Source organism: Acomys russatus, chromosome 20 (assembly GCF_903995435.1).
Source record: "Acomys russatus chromosome 20, mAcoRus1.1, whole genome shotgun sequence".
NCBI lineage: Eukaryota > Metazoa > Chordata > Mammalia > Rodentia > Muridae > Acomys > Acomys russatus.
The window spans coordinates 37290998-37310655 of NC_067156.1; the positions used below are offsets into that span (position 1 = coordinate 37290998).

A 19658-nucleotide genomic window follows, 5' to 3' on the forward strand; every position below is an offset into this window, starting at 1 on the left:
AAATTCAAGAGATCAGCCAGCTTTTGCCTAGTGCTGGAATTAAAGGTGTGTACCACCACCACCCACCTTGGGTTTTTGTTGTTGTTTTGTTCTGTTTTGTTTTTCTAAGAGAGGGTTTCTCTGTGGAGCCCTGGCTAGACTTACTTTGTAGACCAAGCTGGCCTCGAACTCACAGCAATACATCTGCCCTGTGCTGGGATTAAAGGTGTAGGTCACCACACCCAGCTTATTTGTATTTTGAGAAAAGATTTCATACTGAAATTCATTTTGTGGCTAGGCTCAAACTCATAGCCATACTTCTGCCTCAGCCTTAAACACGTAGGGAATTAAGCTTGTGACACTTCTTCAGGCTCAAGCAAAAACAGGCTTCTTGTTGTTGTTTAAAGAAAGGCAGAAGTAAAGAAACGGAAGACATCCTGTCTCCAGGTATTTCTGTGCTTTTGGTGTGCAGGTTATATCATAGGCTTGGGTGAAGGTTGAGTCGCTTGTTGCAGGCCCATTCTTCTGAGCTGTCCTAGTCTGCCTTCTATTGCTATGGTGAACATCACGACCAAAGGCATGCTGGGGAGGAGAGGGTTTATCTGGCTTATACATCCCTGTCATAGCCCATCATTGAAAGAGGTCAAGTCAAGAAGTCAAGCAGGGCAGGACCCTGGGGGAAGGAACTGAAGCAGAGCGTATGAAAGAATGCTGCTTACTGGCGTGCTCCCATGGTTTTCTCCGCCTGCTTTCTTATAGCACCCAGGTCTGCTAGTCCAGGGGTGACACTACCTACAGTGAACTGGGCTCTCCCACATCAATCATTAATTTAGAAATGCTCTACAGACTTGCCTATAAGCAATCTGATGGAGGCATTTTCTCAGTTGAGGTTCCTCTTCCCAGACAACTCTAGGTGTGTGACAAGTAGACAAAATCTTAACCAGGTCCATCAAGACAGGAAGAATGCTATCTCTTGTTCCTGCGCTATGAAGGAAGCTAGCCCAACTACCATGCTTTCAACTCTAGCCACTCTGAACGTGGAGCCAAAATAAGCCCTTCCTCCTTTATAATCAGAAGAGTAATCAACACAATGTCCTTATCCTCTAATGACATCCTTAATACACACACACACACACACACACACACACACACACACACACACACAAACACACACAAACACACGAAGTCCACTCACAAAAGTCACAAAGAACTTCCTGAAATCCTAAATCCAATGCTCTCTTTCTCTCTCTCTTGGATTTTAATTCTTTTTATCCAATGAAATATCATCCTGTGTCTTTCATCAGTGTATAAGCAAAATGTTTCTTACAAGCTCTTACTGTCCTCCACATGCACCTAATAGCATCAAGATATTCACATCTCCTCACTAATTAGCACTATAGGGGGTCACTACATTTGGCTCTTGGTTCTTCCCAGGCTGCTTTCTTCACCCTCTTCCCTTTGAAACCTACTATCTTCCTGTGGCTGAACTCTTGACACGGTGGCTATCAGCGAGGTTTGTAGGTAGTACTGATAAAATGCCTGAGTGTCAGTCTCACCCCCTCAGACATCACCTATAATTACTTCAAATTCACAAACTAAAATTATACTTAGCCTCCCTCACCAAAGTGGCTCATCATGCTATTTTCTCCCTATTTTTATTGCCTTAGTAAAATAACATTTCCTTAGACATCTAACCCCCTAATCAGTGGCTTATCTCAATTCCTACTCTTCTAAGAGGAACCTTCAAAACATGTTCCTTCATTTTATCCAGAACAAAACTTCTCTATAAAAAAAAATTAACCAAACACATATACCATGACCGGCATCTATTTTCTGTACCAGAAAATAGAAATATTTTAAAAATCATTTTATTTTTAAAAAGTATAAGCTATAGGACAATAATATTTTTCCTCAGAGAAAATGTATATAACAAACCTGACAGTTTTGAATATTAAAAAAGGGTATTTCTTTATCTATTGCTAGTTTTTAGGATTCAGAAAGCAGAGAACCTACAACAGAAAATATGACTTCCAACTGGTTGGTGGTGGCATACAACTTTAATCCCAGCACTTGGGAGGCAGAGGTAGGCAGATCTCTGTGTTCTAAGCCAGCCTGGTCTACAGAGTGAGTTCCAAGACAGCTAAGGCTAAGAAAAACCCTGTCTCAAAACAAAACAAAAATCTGAATCCCCATGATGTGCCTTAATTAAAACACCATGACTTTTAGCAAGCTACTTAATGAATTTTTGCCTTATAAATGTCTCTCATTCTGTCTTAGAAAGGTTGTGTTTTCTTGGGAAACAGAGAATGAAAATGCTAGATGGAAGACAAGCCATCCATCCATTGAACTCTGCCTTCTTTTCTGTTAGTTCTTTTGTTTCATGAGCATCATCCTTTTAATTTCTATTCATTAAGCACTTAATAATCTTGTTTTAATATTCTCAACTTATACTTTATTATTACTCTTCACATCTTCCTTTTATTTATTTATTTATTTATTTATTTATTTATTTATTTATTTATTTTTAGAGACATAGTCTTTCTATGAAGACCAAAGCTTCAAATACATGATATTTCTGCCTGTCCTAGTTTGTTTTTTTGTTAATGTGATAAAATATTGTCCAAAACCAACTTGTGGAAGATAGGGTTTATTTGGCTTGCTGGCTATGTAGTCTGTCATACAAGGAAGTCAAGGCAGGGATTCAAAGCAGAAACCTGGAGGCAGTAATGAAGCAGAGACCACCGAGGGATGCTGTTTACTGGCTTGCTTTCCCTATCCTCCTCAGCCATCCTTCTTACACAAACCAGGATCGCCACCCCAGGAGTGGCACCATCCGCAGTGGGTGGTGGATCACCCACTGTTACATCAGGCATTAATCAAGAAAATGTTCCAAAGACTTGCCTGCAGGCCAGTCTGATGAGGCATTCTCAATTAAGGTTCCTTCTTCCTAGGTGACTCTAGATTGTAGCAAGTTGACAGAAACTAACCAGCACACTGTCCCAGCCTCCCAAGTCTGCTGATGTTGTGCTACAGTCAGGAGCCACCACACCAGACTTCTAAGTTATCTGAAGTTCTGTACTAATTATATTTTTTCCCTTTACATCTAAAATTTTATCTTTTTTCATGCCTATTCTCTCTCTCTCTCTCTCTCTCTCTCTCTCTCTCTCTCTCTCTCTCTCTCTCTCATGTAAGTGCAGGTACATGTGTGCTACAAAGCCCAAGGGGAAGGCAGGATTCTGCTCACTTTGTTGAGATGGATCTGGTTAATTCTGTTCCGTGAACTCTAGGCTACGAGCCTGTTAGCTTCATCTTTCTCTACCTCCTGTTCCTCAGCTCACCACAGAAGCATAAAGATCACAGATGCCCACCACTGCAACTAGCCTTTTATGTGCGTTTGGGATATCAAACTCAATTGTCAGGCATGCTAATGCTTTTTCTCATTCAGCCAAAACTCCCTGGCTGGAGGTTTAATTTATTATTGTGTAAAAATTACATTCTGTAACATTTGTATAACTTAACACATTAATTATGCAGATTAATGGGATGTATTATGTCTCTTTATGGTAAAGAACCCTAGGGCTTCTTTACTACTTCCTAGGAATCCCTATCAGGACTCATTGCCACATATGAGGGAACATGTAGTACTAGCCTTTCTGAGTCTCACTTATTTCTCCTAACATAAAACCCTGTAGTTCTGTTCACTTTGCTGGAACTGACACTATTTCCTTCTGCTTTATGGTGGAATGATATCCCATTGTAAATCTATAAAGTTTTAGTATATTCATCTATGGACAGGCACCTAAGATAATTTGTTATTTTAACTGTGGTGACTTAGTACAATAACAGGGTTCTCCCCTTTCCTACAGTTATATAAGCAACAACAATTTCTGGTTAGAGGAGACTTCCCATCCAGGGAAACTAGCAGCAGGGATCCAGTTGTTCTAAGTTTTCACCCACGCTGGATGGGTCTTTTGATGACTCGGCTGCATTTGAGTTGGCCACGTTCCTGCATAGGTATAAAGGTGAGAACAAGAATTCCTGGAAAGAATTTGTGCCTATAAAGGCTGATTGACCGATTAGAACTTCAGTGGTGTGAAGAAGGTAGCATGGTTAGGTCCAGAGCCAAACTGCAATTTACCTTGGGTTATATTTAGCTCCCTAATTAGCCATCCCTTGGCTACCTCTGTGTCAGATCCAACCTCGTGTGACGAATAGATAAAAACCTCTTGGGATGTATTAATTTTAAGAAGTTGTAGCTTCTATTAACCAAAAGGTCAAATAAGCACCATTAGGAAGCATCTGAATCCATAGCTGTGAGTTTTCCACTTTGCTGTAACCTGCTTCTCAGATGTTGGTAGCCCACGCCTTTAATCCCAGCACTCCGGGAGGCAAAGGCAGGTAGGTCCCTAAGTTCAAGTTTAGCCTGATCTACAGATTGATTCCAGAACAGCCAGGACTACACAGAGAAACCCTGTCTCAAAAAACAAACAAAACAAAACAAGAATGTCTTTATTTGTGAATTGGTTCTATTACTATGAAACTTCCTGAAACTGTTTCCACATTGGAACATGGAATTCTGGGTACCCCAGCTGTGTTCCCAGGCCTTTCTTTCTGATATTTGGCTTCAGAATAAACTATCTCATTGGCTTTGAATTCAGGATTATGTTTTTTGCATAGAGAATTCTTACCCCACTATATGGTCATAGGCTATCAGGTCTCATCTTGGTAGCCTGCTTATTCTTTCTTTGAGTGACATCAGGTCCCTGTCAGTCTTAGACCTAGGGTAGGGGAATATGGTGAAAGTGAGAGGGAGGGAGGAACAGGAGGATACAAGTGATGGGCTAACAATTGAGTTGTAGTATGAATAAATTAATTAAATTTTTAAAAAGAGAATACTTACCTCCAGTAAAGTGTCACGATTTGAGTAAAGCCACACATGATGCTTGTGACTTAGTAATGGATTTTTAACCAATATCTAACTGGCTGAGCATCAGGTGTCACTCAAAGGCCTGGAGCCTCCACTAGCCACTAAGACAGTTTTGAAACAGCTGAGGATGCCTAGAAAAACATTGGAGGAAGTAGCCTTTTGACTGGCAATTTCTGTCGCCACAGGGAAATAGGGAGACAGGAGGAAAGAGATTGAGAATGCCACCCCTGCTGCTTCTTTGGACGCAACAGCAATAGCATTCAGTCTTGAAGATTCAGAAGTATGGAGCAGACAGCAGTGGCTCTTGCTCTAGCCCCGATCCCTGTGCACTTTGTGGTAGTCATTTGGTTTTGCTGCCAGGCAACTTGTGAGGGTTGGGTACGAAGACTGACAGGTATCGGTCAAACTGTGAGCTTTCTGTCTGCCTTTTTGTGGATTTTTAACAGGCACTGAAGTTTTCTCATAATGCCTAAACTGTAGCCAAACAACTTAAGGAAGAGCTGGGGCCTTCCCATTTGCAGCCTAAGAACCCTGAATAGGGAAGTAACATGACCCAGACTAATGTGATCTTGAGGAGATGAATCTCTCTGATTTTAGGGTTCTTCATTTCTTAAAAAGCAAAACAAAAGAAGGCAAAAACCAAGCAAACAAAAAACAAAACGCCCCCAAACAAAGGCATCAATTTTAAATACTGTGATTAAATACCTATTAAAATGTATAGTGCAGCCAGGCCTTGTGGCACATGCCTTTAATCCCAGAGAGTTCCAGGATATCCAGAGCTACATGGTGAGGCTCAGCTTCTCTCTCTCTCTCTCTTCTTTCCTTCCTTCATTCCTTTCATTTTCCTTTCCTTTTCTTTTTTTTTCCAAGACAGGGTTTCTCTGTGTAGCCTTGGCTGTCCTGTACTCACTTTGTAGACCACCCTGGCCTCGAACTCACAGAGATTCCCCTACCTCTGTCTCCAAGAGGGCTGGAATTGCAGATGTGCACCCCCACACCCCACTGTGAGACTCACTTTCAAAAGAAAAAAAAAAAGAATGAATAGTGGATGTTCATTAACCACAGAAAGCTGTGAGCTTTCTATGAGAGTATTATAAATAACTCTTTTTTAAATGCTAGAAATGATCATAATGAGTGAGTTAACCCAGAAGCAGAAAGACTTAAATGGTATATACTCACTTATATCTGCATACTAGCCCAAGGGGCATGTCCCACCAAAGCCTTCACTTACCAGGAAACTGGGACAGAGGGGAGGACATCCTATTGGAACTCTAGATGAGAGAAGCATGGGAGAATGGCAAAGTAGAAGGACCCAGAGGGTCCTAGAAACCTACAAGTAGAACATTATGATAGGCAGATTTAGGCCCAGGCGTCCCGCTCAAACTAAGGCACCAGCCAAGGACAATACAGGCGCTAAACTTTAAACCCCTACCCAGATCTAGCCAATGGTCAGAACAGTCTCCACACTTGAGTGGAGAGTGGGATATGACTTTCTCACGTACTCTGGTGCCTCACATTTGACCATGTCCCCTGGAGGGGGAGACTTGGTGGCACTCAGAGGAAGGATAGCAGGTTACCAAGAAGAGACTTGATACCCTATGAGCATATACAGGGGGAGGTAATCCCCCTCAGGAACAGTCATAGGGGAGGGGAATAAGGGGAAAAGGGGAGGGAGAGAAGAATGGGAGGACACAAGGGATGGGATAACCATTGAGATGTAACAAGAATAAATTAATAATAAAAAAAATTTTTAAAAATGCATATGGGTGAAGAAATCTCCCAACCGAGCTTTTGAGTATCAGCTAAGTATATATATTAAGCAACAACCTTTACATTTGAAATATGTTTGAATTACATTACAAATGTTGGCCAAGATCCCAACTCATTGTTCAAACATCTATGCAAACTAGTGTATTCTTGGTGCATGTCTCTATAGAAGGGTAATGGTGGTGGTTTAAAGAAGTTTATATAGTACCTAATGTCTTAGTTGTATGGGGATCCTTATATTATTTTCATTAGCTATATGTTCAGATTGCTTCTTCAAAGTTCAACGTCATACTCCATTCCAACAAGAGTTATAGCATTGGAAACATTTCTTAGTCCAAACTTCCTTGTTGTATTGAGTGTTAACTGAAGTCCCTATTTATAGCCCTCATGACAGAGAATCCAGATGGACAGGGACTCTGATTGGTGAAGTTAGGATAGGAGGTAACAAATAACATTTCTTGTAATTAAGTGAAGAGATGCACAATTACATCTCTATCTGAGCTTGATTCTCATATAGCCTTTTTTTCCAGTCCAAGGATCTCAAAGTTTGACCCATTTGCTTTCCTCACACTGTCACACACCATGTACTCTCTCTCACACATACACATACATATAAAAGTCCCTCTTCTCTTGAAATAAAAGTCCCTCTTCTCTTGAAATAAAAGTCCCTCTTTCTTCTCTTGAAAATGAGCACTGAAGACTGAGTAACACCTTTATGGCCTTCTGGTACCAGAAACCTCTTAACAGTTTTCTTTCTTTTTCTGCTGTGTGTGTGGGTGTGTGTATTGTGTGTGTGTACATGCATGTGCATGTGTGTGTTGTGTGTGTTCTGTGTGTGTCGTGTGTGTGTGTACAGGCATGTGCACATGTGGGAGTCAGAGGTTGACTTTGTGTATCTTCTTCAGTCACTCTCATATTTTGAGGAAGGGTCTCTCTCTGAACCTGGAGTTTGTCGATTCCACTAGGCTAGAAAGCCACTTAGCTTCAGGGATCTAGCTGTCTGTTTCACACTCCATCCAGTGCTGAGATTCCAGACGTGTGCCAGTGTGCTCCTGTTTTGCTTGAGTGTTGGCGGTTGAATTCAGTTCCTTGTGCTTGCCCAGTAGCAGTAGGTGCTTGACCAACTGAGCCGTCTTCTCACACTAATAGTTTGATTTTTATGGATTTTTCTGGCAGCAGCAACGAGAAATACACAGAATATATATTTTAAAAGACTTCCCTTTTAGGAACTGCCTTCCTCTTTTATTTCTTGGAAAATAAAGAGGAAAACAACACGACATCATACAGCATGTGAGAAAAGGACAGAACTACACAATTCTGCCCCACTAGAGGATTAACACTTAGACTGTTTGGGTTAGAAGATGGGTCTGTGACCTTTGGGCAGGAGGAAGGTAGAGATTATGAGAAAACAAGATGCAGGCAGTGCTGTCTCCTAGGTCTGCAAAAAAAAGAGACAAGGAAGGGAGGACAAGGGGCAAGCAGAAAAATGCATCCCCTTCCTCGGCTCACTGACTGACCTCCCCATAAAATAAGAGTTATGGGAAAGTTAGAGGAGCCAGGAATAGATCTGTGATTGAACGGCATCTTAGTAAACCAAGCTGTATGTTGGGACATGGTCTATGAGAATGAGCAGCGTGCAGGCACCAAAGGAAAACAACAGGGGAGGGAGAGCAAGAGGCTTAGCAGGTAAGGAGTTTGCAGCTAAGCCTGAAGATGAGTTCAGGCCCCAGGATCTGCATGGGGAAGGACAGAATCAGCTCTTGCGAATTTTCCTCTGACCTCCTCATATGTGCTGTCATAAATAAATAAACAAATAAATAAATGTTTGAAAAAACGTCCCGCTCTAACTAAGGCACCAGCCAAGGACAATACAGGAGGTAAACTTTAAACCCCTTCCCAGATCTAGCCAATGGTCAGAACATTCTCCACAGTTGAGTGGAGAGTGGGATATGACTTTCTCACGTACTCTGGTGCCTCACATTTGACCATGTCCCCTGGAGGGGGAGACCTGGTGGCACTCAGAGGAAGGACAGCAGGTAGCCAAGAAGAGACTTGATACCCTATGAGAATATACAGGGGGAGGTAATCCTCCTCAGGAACAGTCATAGGGAAGGGGAATAATGGGAAAATGGGGGGTGGGGGAGGAATGGGAGGATACAAGGGATGGGATGGGATAAACATTGAGATGTAACAAGAATAAATTAATTTTAAAAAATTAAAAAAAAAAAAAAGAAAAAGAAAAGTAAAAACACAGAGAGCCATTGTTTTGGATTATGTTCCTACATAGACCTGGCTAAAGATAAAAATGAAGTCAGCTATAACTTTCCACCAAGCTGAGACTAAGCAATTTAATTTGACCTGAGAAATAAAAATTAGGGGAAGAGCTAGCTTTCCCAAATAGGTCAATTTCACTTGATATGATAATAAAGCTTCCTCTGCTTTTATACAGAAAAAGTTACCTTAAATAACCTGATGCTACTTAATAGGTTAATTTTGCTATTACACTATCTCCCTATCCTTGTCTATAAGAAAAGAAACTTTGATATAACCAATTTTGGTTTTAGATTTTTGTTTCTATTTTCTAAAATTAACCTCATTTTTTTTAATCGCAGGAATATTTCTTTTTTTAATTTTTTCTTCTTTCTTTCCTTTTTCTTTCTTTCTTTTAGACAGGGTCTCTCTGTATATCCTTGGCTGTACTGGAACTTGCTCTATAGAGGAGGCTGGCCTTGAACTCACAGAGAACAACCTGCCTCTGCCTCTGCCTCCCAAGTGCTGGGATTCAAGGTGTGCACCACCACCAACTGGCAGAATATGTATTTCTTATTAACAAGTATTATTTGTATTTATTAATGAGGCTCAGATTCTTTATATTTAGAGCCTTCACAGTTCTCTGTTGTAGATCTTCATAAATATACAGGTTAGATTACTCTGCCATGCATGGCCATACTGTAGTCAGTAGGCTATGTGCAGCCAAGCACTGAAAATGAATGCCACCCAACATAAAAGTGTAAACTTACTTAAAACAGTATATTTGTGTGTGTGTGTGTGTGTGTGTGTGTGTGTGTGTGTGTGTGTGTGTGTAGGCTTTAATTGCATAGTTCTCAAGCATGACCTCAACCTTTGTAGATGATAACATCACGTTACATTGTCAAAAGGCCACATGCCCCTAAATCTGTAGTCTTCCCATTGTTCTATGGAATATCATCTCTACTCAGTAGCATTTTGTTGCCAGGCAGTATAAACTCTGGTACTCTGATCACAGCCTTGCAAGTCATACAGCCGCTTTGTTGAAATTGCCTACTTTTGCACTGTAGTGTGAAAGTAGATAGACAACAACAAAATGATTATGCATAGCTATGCTAATTTATGTAACTTTTACAATTTTTTTCCTTCCTTCTCTCTCTGCCAATCATGTTTTTCCTTTCTCCTCCCTGCCTGTCCTGTTTCTTTCTGTGTGTTCCTATAGACTGAACCCAGAGACTTATGGAAGCTAGAGCAAGGATTTTACCACCAAGCTTTGTTTTTGAGATGAAGTCTTGCTGAGTTGTCCAGCTTGGCCTCAAAGTCATTTTGTAGGCCAGACAGGCATTGGACTTATGATCTGCCTGCCTCAACTATCTGGGCAGTTTGATTATAGGCCTGTATCAGCAGTCTTGGCTAAATTTCATAAATATCCATGTGTCATGAAATAGTATTCTCTCATTGACTTTTTTTTCCAGCTATTTAAAAAGTGTAAAAATAATCTTAGGTCAAGGACTCTATAACATAAAGGCAGATTACATTTGGCCCACAGGCCACGGACTTAGCCTAAATTCCTCACTATAAAGTTAGAAAATACTAGTGCCAAAAAAGTTAAAATGTCTTTTCCAAGGTCACTTGGACCAGTGGCAGGGATAAAATAAACACTTGTGTCCTCTTGACTGTTCCCTGGCTACTTTACACAATTTGTCCATCAGCTTACCATTCTACGGGTACTTTAATCATAAGACTGTTGACAACGATCACACAAGATAAGCCTTCCTAGGTGATTTATACAGGGAAGCTTTTTGTTTGACCCTTTTCTCCAATAGATGAGAGCCCATAGTTAAAGGGGCTTTTTTTTTCATTGTGGTGGCTAAAACCAAATAACTAGCAGTAAACGGTTATCTTCTGTAATTCAGACAGCTTGTTTTGTGGGTGGCTTAATAGTAAAGGAAAAGCTTTATGTAAATGACACATGAGTTTAGCTGAAGAGAAAATGGTTCTCAGGTTGGCAGTTCTCAGAACTAGAAAAGGTTCAGAGCACTCTCCTCTGCAATGTTGGCAGAAAATAGAAATGATTTGCATACAATTGGCTTATGTATGACCCACACAAGTATATGAAACATATAGGTCAGGGTTTGCCTTATTTGAACAGGTCTTATCAGTTGGTGGCCTGTGGTTGGCAAAATCTTACATGTTGGTGAAGCCTTCAAACTCTTGCAGTCCTTAGCAAATTAAACACTCCTGTGGATAGGCTTTGAGTCTATTTGTGTATGAAGTTAGGTTACAGTTGTGGTACAAAGGCATCTTCAAGTCAAATTTGAGAATGTGTTCTTAAGAATTCCATTGCATTTGTTAGCCAGTAATCTCTATAGTCTTCTTGGAGACCGGTTCTGGATACGAAGCCTGGACTCTTCTTGAGCTCCTCATCCTTCTTCCACAACTTGCCAACTGCACATGACAGGTGTGTGCCAGCTTGCCAGTTTCTGTTCTTGCATACTTTTGAATACTGATTGGGATGACCTCAGAACTTTTGTGGCAGCCTCAAATATCACTAACCTTTCTCATTTAAATCTCATGACAATTGTGTGAAAATGCCCACTATCCATTTTATAAATAAAGAAAGCAAAAGGAGGTTAAATTATCTGTCTAAGGGAGTAGTGAGGGCAGTACTCAACTCAGGAGGTCTGCCTTAAGAATTACACACATGCGTAGAACATTTGAACAAAAACCAAGAGAAGCACAGACTTGGAAAGTGTCAAAACAAAACGAAATGCTGCTGACAATCAAATCAAATTTCCCATTTTCATGGATAGATGAGGAAATGAATCTTCAAGGTTAATAAACATATCCAAAGTCATACCCAATGTCATATACCTAGTTGCTAGGCGAATCAGGGCTTTGTCTTCAACGTCATAACTACCAACTCATTTAGTTGCTTTTATTGTACCATCCCGAATGTGCTTCAGAATGAAAACCAGGCACAGAAGAATGAGTAAATATAGTGAATATGGGCCAGCCACAGAGCTTATGTGCGCCCCACACAAGTACATAAAACAATTCACATTTTGCACTATAGCCTATAGAAAGCATGTCCACACGTGCAAGGCCCTGATTTCAACTTTATGCGTGCCTCTCTCCCAAAGTTAACTAAAAGTTGCTCTAAATAAAATTTGAGATGATAATTAAAAAAACAAATTAAAGCATGCTTAATAGCTGTAGTAGTTACTTTTCTCATTACTGGGACAAAAATACCTGACAAAAGTAACTTAATGAGAGAAGGGTTGGTGTTTTGTGTTTTTGTTTGTTTTTTTGTTTCACAGCTTGAGTGGATACAGTCAGTCCAGTCCATCAGGTGGGAAGGCATGATGGTATGAGCATCAGGTGGTTGGTGTGAAGAAACAGAGATAAATGTTGCTGCTCATCTCCCTTACTCTATTATATTTAGTCTGGACCTGTGGTGTGCCTCTATCTACATCCAGAGTGGATTTTCCTTCCTTCCTTAGTCAAATGTCTCAAAAAATACCCTCACAGACACACCCACAGATATGTCTCCTGGGTGATTCTAAGGACTGCAATATACTAGGTTAGTTGAGTGCTTGCTTAGCACGTGTGAGACTGTAGAGTCAATTCTCAACTCTAGATAAATCCAACAAAGTATATTACATTTTGTCTTTTGTTTTCTTCTTTCAAAAAAGGGTCTTCTGTAGCTGAGGCACTCCTGGTTCTCCTGCCTCTGCCTTCCAAGTGCTGGAACTACAAGTATGCACAAGTATGTCTAATTTGTGAAGAGACTGCATTTTTTTTTTAAAGACAGGGTTCCTCTGTGTAGCCTTGGGTGCCCTGGACAAAGCTGTAGACCAGGCTGGCCTCAAACAACAATATCAGCCTGACTCTGCCTCCCCAATTACTGAGATTATGGGCGTGCACCACCACTGCCCAGCTGTGAACCCACTTTCATCTTTCTCTTTTATAAGGAGAGATAGCTCTTAGAATCTTATTATTTTTTGTTTGTTTTTGTTTTTCGAGACAGTGTTTCTCTGTGTAACCCTGGCTGTCCTGGAACTCTGTAGATCAGACTGGCCTCGAACTTAGAGATCTACCTGCCTCGGCCTTGGAGTGATGAGATTAAAGGGGTTTGCCACTACTGCCTAGCCTCTTGGGTATTTTTTAATTGCAAGACAAAGTAAGTGTATATTGCATACTTCTGAAGAAAAGGAGACACATGGTTACTAGTATTTATCACCAAAATATATATTAGTTTTAACCTCCCATTTCTGCTTCTGCCTCCAGGGTGCTGAGGTTAACACACAGCATACACACACACACACACACACACACACACACACACACACACACACACACATATACATACACACACATATTTTTTTCAAAATGGTAAATCAGGTACCACACAGGGTCTCATCCAAACACTATCTCTGAGATACATCAGCCCCAGGGTAAAATCAGTTTGAGGCAGGACAGAAAGACAGGACATTTGGGGTGACATGAGAAGGGAGAAGAATCCTGCATCCAGGAATCTGGTTGAAACGTATTTCTAGCAAAGAATCAACAATTCTAGCACAATTAACAATTGCTCTTTTGCCAGATATAAACCTCGAATTTTCTAGGAATCCCACCAAAACCAAGGAAGTCTGTGTCCTTAACCCTTTGTAAAACCTCTGGCTTTACCCTTTCAGAGTATAATTCCTTTGAGGTTTTCTCCAGACACCTTCTAACCTCACTAATCAAAAGAAGAGGAAAGGAGAAAGAAAGGCTTCTAAGCAACCTCTTGAGATGTAACTTGAGAGGCATCAAAATGGCTTGCATGGCTAAAACAATTGTAGTGCCCTCCTCCCGGCACCGCCTGGAACCCATACCAAATACTTGTGTGTTTTCTTTCTGAATGCTGCTCTAATAACACTTGCACGTAAGCCTATATTAAAATATTTTTATTAAACCCCACCTGCGCTTCATAAACTGGATAGTCCTGAAATTCTTTTCTGTACCCAAGCTCCAAATTCCGGTTTGGCTAGAACTGAAGTTTCTAATCTAGGCAAACTCCTTAGGCTGCTGAGGGTGTCAGCTCTGAGCTGTGTCTCTGACGCCTCTGATCTCTGACAATATTACTGCAACAAAGTTCATAATTATATTCATCCATTTGAAACTTTCTTGAGCACCTTGGTCTACGCTTGTGTCAGACAGGAACAGAAAAGCCTGTCCCTAAGAGAGGAAGCCATTTGAGCAGGATTTTGTCAACAATAATACGAAACTAGTGTTAAAACATAGAACTGGATCTCATCCCTGGTGCCTGGCAAATCATTTTGAGACTCTTGGGTTCTTTTTCCAAAAGAAAGTAGGACTGGTGTGGGTCGTTATTAACTGCACTATTTTAAAACCTATGATGTTCATGTTAAAACTACCGCAGTTAGTATTCCTGAAGAGCTTAAACCTTTCTAAATTATCTTCAGTCAGTTGGAAGAGCGCAGGAAAAACCAGGAAAAGGCTAAAAGAGGTCTCAATGGTCATTTTTACAGATTCTCTCGGGGCCCCTGGTGGGGGAGCGGTGCATCTTGGGACTTGTAGTCCTACGAGTATCAAGGAAACTGCAACTCCTCCCAGCTGAACTCTCTGCCTTAACAGGTTGAACCCTTACTCAAAGCACAACTTGGTGACTTTTAGGTAATTCTCAGCTCTTACTGTTTACGCTAAGTTCAGGACGCGTAGGGCTCAAACGGAGTGTGAGCTCCTCCACAAGCCTCAAAGCGATTGGCCTCTCTTCGGGATGGGGCGGAGCTCTAGGTACTTTGGCGTCTCGGGACTGGGTAACTCTGCACTCGAAAGGGCGTTGCTACACTGTGTGCTGCTGGCCATTCGGGATCCCTGGAGAAAGTCTCGCGATAGTTTGGCGCAGGGGCTGGAGCCGCGTAGCGAGCGGTGGCAGCTGGTGAGGGCGGTCGGACCGCGGCTGGGCAGCGGCTCGGCTGGGGGTGGGCGGCGCGTGCGGCGGCGCCTCTCGGGCAGTGTGTCCCGCCGACCCGGCTCGGGCGTGGCGTGCGGGCAGCTCGGTCCCCGAGGGCAGCGGCCCCGGGGCGGATCGGTGAGCGGACGCCGAGCTTCACCTGGGCAGCCGTGACAGGTGCAGGGCAGCGCGGCGCCGCTCTCACTCACCCGGCCCGCCCCCCTCAGGCCTCGGGCGCCCGGGGCTCGGGATGAGCCGCGGGCCCCGACCGACCGTCTGCGGCGGCTACGGGCGCCTGGCACCGCCGCGGAAGAGCGGCCGCCGCCCCTAGGGGAAGGCGCAGGGAGGCGGCTGAGCACGGGCATGAGCTGGCCGCGGCGTCTGCAGCGGGACTAGGACGCCGCCATGAACCTGCACCAGGTGCTGACCGGCGCGGTGAACCCGGGCGACCACTGCTTCTCCGTGGGCAGCGTCGGCGAGCAGCGCTTCACGGTGAGTGCGGGACAAGGCCTGGAGCAGGCTTGGGTCGCACGGCCTCCGCTCCGGTTAGCGTGTTATCGGGCTTTGACAAAAATGGTAGGCTGACTCCCGCGGGCTGAAGTGGTTCCTTCGAAAATGTTAGTGGAATCACGAGGTGGGGTGGGGTGGAGTGGGGGGGCTTTTGATTTTTCCCGCTGCATCGGCCTGAAATGTCGATTGAATTTACATTCAATGGTTAGGCTTTGCTTCATTGTTCTTTCTTTATTTAATTTTTTAGTTCTAGGGTCAAGTCTTTATGGTTAAAACAGTCACTGATTATTAAGCTAGCGCAAATAGCAATACAATGAAAACAGCGCCTTTTAATTTATTTTTCTTAAAGTTCTTTGGCGAGTAAGTTTACAGGGAAAATATTCTTAATTCATTCCTACCATTCTTTGAGTTACGTAGACAACATTGTAATTCTTCAAATGTTTTATTTGAGGGTGTTCGCGATAATTACTGAGGGTTTTACCATTGTATTTTCATTGGCTCTCCTGTTTGCTAAAGGCAGGTTAAGATTTAGCCAATGTGACTTGCTTCTCTTTGCTTTTTCCAGCTGTTAGAACAGAGATAGTCTCACACTTAAGCTTTTATCAGTATAATGGCATTTTACAATCTTATTTCAGCTTTTCTAGCACTTTGAAGTCCCAAGTTGACTGTGGACTTGAGACCTTCAGTCTGACCACATTTGTAGTGTTGATGAGTTTGGCTACAACTTTTTGATTAAATGTAAACATCAATTTTATACAGTTAAAAGACAGATAGTTTAACAGATGTCCCAGGCGTAGGGATCCTAATTTCCCTGGTGTAGTGTGTGTGTGTGTGTGTGTGTGTGTGTGTGTGTGTGTGTGTGTGTGTGCCAGAGAGAGAGAGAGAGAGACTTTTGTTAGAATAAGTAATAGTCAGCATTTAAGTGATTTAGGCATTTAATGCTTAAACTGTGCTTTTAGAGTTGTGCCAACCAAGCTCATTGCATCCGGACAGAGCCTGTGACTTCCCAGTGGAGGGGCACATGACACTTGTAGTTGTCTAGATTCTAATTCTTGATTTTGCCTAGCCTAAAATTCTCAGGGGGAAGTGAGGGCAGGAGAAAGGTCTTAGCATTTGTCACAACGCAGCCGGCCATTCCTCTCTCTCTCCTTCCATAAGAGAAGGATGTATAGCCTTCTTGGAGGTCTTCCCAGTGAGCAGTTATAGGATAGAGATGCAGTGCATTTTCTGCCATCCCCTAAGCTTTGTGTGGGCTTTCTCCAAGGCAAATGCTATGGACTTTTAAAAGAAGGCATTCTGAATATATGTTAAAGCAGTGCGGGCACTTCAAAGCATGTATAATATGATGGACCATTTATACACCTACATGTATACAAGTCTATAAAACCTTGGCAAATTGCTTTCTATGTTAGTTTTCAGGAGCCAAGGGTTATTATATAGCCGTCTTCTACTACATGTAATTTGTTGCTCAGGTATGTTTTTAAAGTCAATTTTTCCTAAAGCAAGCTTTGATGACCTTCCTCTAAGCTGGTTGCAGATTGCTTCCAGAAAAGCATACCATCCACTAAGTTACACACACACATTTATTCACACATTAGATACCTTGGCACATAAAATAGAAGTACATTACTTTGGTTTAAAGATCCCGTCTCTCTTTAATTTTGATGGTAGTTTAAAGATTACAGTTGTGTTTTTTCCCCACTGCAGTTAGCTGTAGCTGCGTTTCAACAAGTTTCTTGCACTTAGTTTCTTGAATAAATGGGTACATCGTGTATTTCTTTGCCTTGAGATTGCCCATTTTTCTCTTTCATATTTATGAACAGTCTGTTGCTTCCTCCTTTGAGATTTGTCTTTAATCTCTTTTGTTTGAGTAGGAATGAAGGCATTGAGCATCAAATCATGGGCCTTTGGCATTCTAGTGAAGCATTCTGCCAATCTCCACCTTCCCCTAGCTTTTGAATTATTATTTTTTAGAAAGAACAAAAATTAATGATAGATTGTATATGAAGATTGTGTATACCTCTGTAGCAGTTGTACTTGAGGTAGGGACTTGAGATTTTGCAGCCTTCCCTTGAAGGATGCTTTCATCCTTTGTGGTTCATCTTGATATCTCAGAAGATGAGCCTGTGTGTACAGTTCTTCCCTTTACACATTTGCAAATAGCTCAACACTTGTATTGGGGGGATTACAAAGAACAAGACTCTGGTTCCTGCATAAAGTTTTGACAGACTTTATTGTATTTGAATGACAATTTTCATGTTTTAAAATGCACAATTACTAATACAGGCTAGTGTATCAAAACATTCAAAAATTTTTTCTTACTACATTAAATGCCATCAAACTAGTTTGGATTTGCCCTTAGAAAGCTTCTAGTGAGCAAGGACCCCCTGACTCATCCTTTCAGTCTTGCCTCTGGTACATGCTCTCAGTTGCTTTCCTGTAAGTGCCTTGACAGTTACTGAGGTGGTGAGGTAGTAGTGAGTCCTTACCTAGTTTGGTTTCAAGCATACTTCTTTATAATTAGATTGGTTTGCTTGTTTGTTTTGTTTTATTTTTGTTTTGCTTTTTATTTTGTTCCAAGGAGCAAACCAGTGGGCCTTGCTTGCACATGCTAAGATGCTAAGGAAGCTCTCTATTACTGAACTGTATCCTCAGCACTGTTTTTTCACCTTTTCTTTTGAGGCAGGGCCTTGCCACATTCCCCAAGACTCCTGACACACACACACACACACACACACACACACACACACACACCCCCGCACGCCCACCCCCACCCCCAACAAGGTCTTTGTTATTAGTTGTTTTTGAGCAAGTTCTTTACTAACCTTTAACTTTCATTTAAAAAAAAAAAAATCATCTTTTAATGGAACCCTGTTTGGTGTTTGTTATATGACATCTCAACTCTTAATTAAATTAAGGTTATAATTCATTGTATTTAATTTGTGATACTTTGTACTAGAAAGTACTTTATAAAAATTGGTTGACTTGAGTGGATAAAGCTTTATTGCAGTGCAGTTAATAATTGCCATCTTTTAAAATTACTTTTGATAATTTAGATTTGAGTGTAAATACAATATTTCTACTAAAGTTTCTTAAATTTTGTTCATAGTCCCTTTGTTGCACATTTTATCATCAGCATAGGGGGGAACTAGAGGAGAGACTGGGTACACTGAACAAAAGTTATTTTCTTGGTCACAGCAATGCTTTCCTCATTCGTTTTGCCATCTTAGTTTACTTTTGTTTGTTTGTTTGTGACAGTGTGTGAGTGTTCTAATCTTGATCTAGTAATAGCTTTTGTGTTTTTGTTTTTGGAGGGGGGAATGCTCTGTTTACCAGACAGGGTGATTAAAAAGAGGCACCACTAAATGGAATCTAGATGTCTAATATTTTACATAGGATGCTGACATAAAGTAATACTTTTTTCTTTTGTAGTTAATCCATACTTCGTGATGACAATGTATTTAGAAAGAAATAAGGAATTAATTTATTATTTTGAATTTTGTTACATTTTATTTCTGTGTGTATGTGGCACATGTGTGGTAGTCAGAGGACAGCTGTGGGAGATTGCTCTCTCCATCTGCTGATGACTGTATGCAAGAGTTCTGGGGATTGAACTTAGGTCATCGGGTTTGGTAGCAAGTGCCTTTACTCTCTGAGCTATCGTGCTGATTCAAGGGGGTTAATTTTTAAGAGACAGAAAGATTGTGCTAATATTTAGGAATTTCTTACTCTGTAGAGGGAAAAGCAAATTGTTTATAGCTTTCAGGCTTTCTTTAATATTAGACAACTCAGTGCACATAGCTCAGCGGATCCAGATTATAAATTGAAAAATGCATCAATGGTTCTACAGATGTTTTGGTAGGGAGACTAAAAAAGTGTTCTCTTCTCCCAATTTTCTGTGACAGTAATCATTCTTTGTTTCATTTTAGTGTTACTTTATTGGTGGCAGTGTGATTGCTATTGGGAAGATGGAAGGGAACATTTAATGAAGGGTGTGTGGGTGCTTGTGTAGGGATGTGTGTCTTTGTGGTGTGGATGGAAGGTTACAGAAGGGGAAAGTTTGCCTCTGGAGGAAGACTGTGGTACCTATAAAATCATTACAAATAACATAAGTTGGGCTTTGTTTTAAAATTTTTGGTTTATTTTTATCAGTTATTGTAGTTTATAGGAATAAGTACACTTAATAAAAATCATTAAAATACTAATTGTCAATATTGTGGTTTTTAAAATTATAACATAATCAAATCTGAGTAATTTAATCAGAACATA

The 19658-nt window shown here is 41.3% G+C and overlaps 1 protein-coding gene across 2 annotated transcripts in view; it reads left to right on the forward strand.

Moving 5' to 3' along the window:
• The first annotated feature begins 14919 nt into the window (after positions 1 to 14919).
• The window catches only part of Dmxl1 (Dmx like 1), a 132013-nt gene continuing 127274 nt past the window's right edge, over positions 14920 to 19658 (forward strand). For both annotated transcript variants that reach the window (XM_051163099.1, XM_051163100.1), the window contains exon 1: positions 14920 to 15371. In XM_051163099.1, coding sequence (XP_051019056.1) covers positions 15285 to 15371 — 87 coding nt within the window. In that variant the 5' untranslated portion in view covers positions 14920 to 15284. The remainder of the gene's footprint in view (positions 15372 to 19658) is intronic.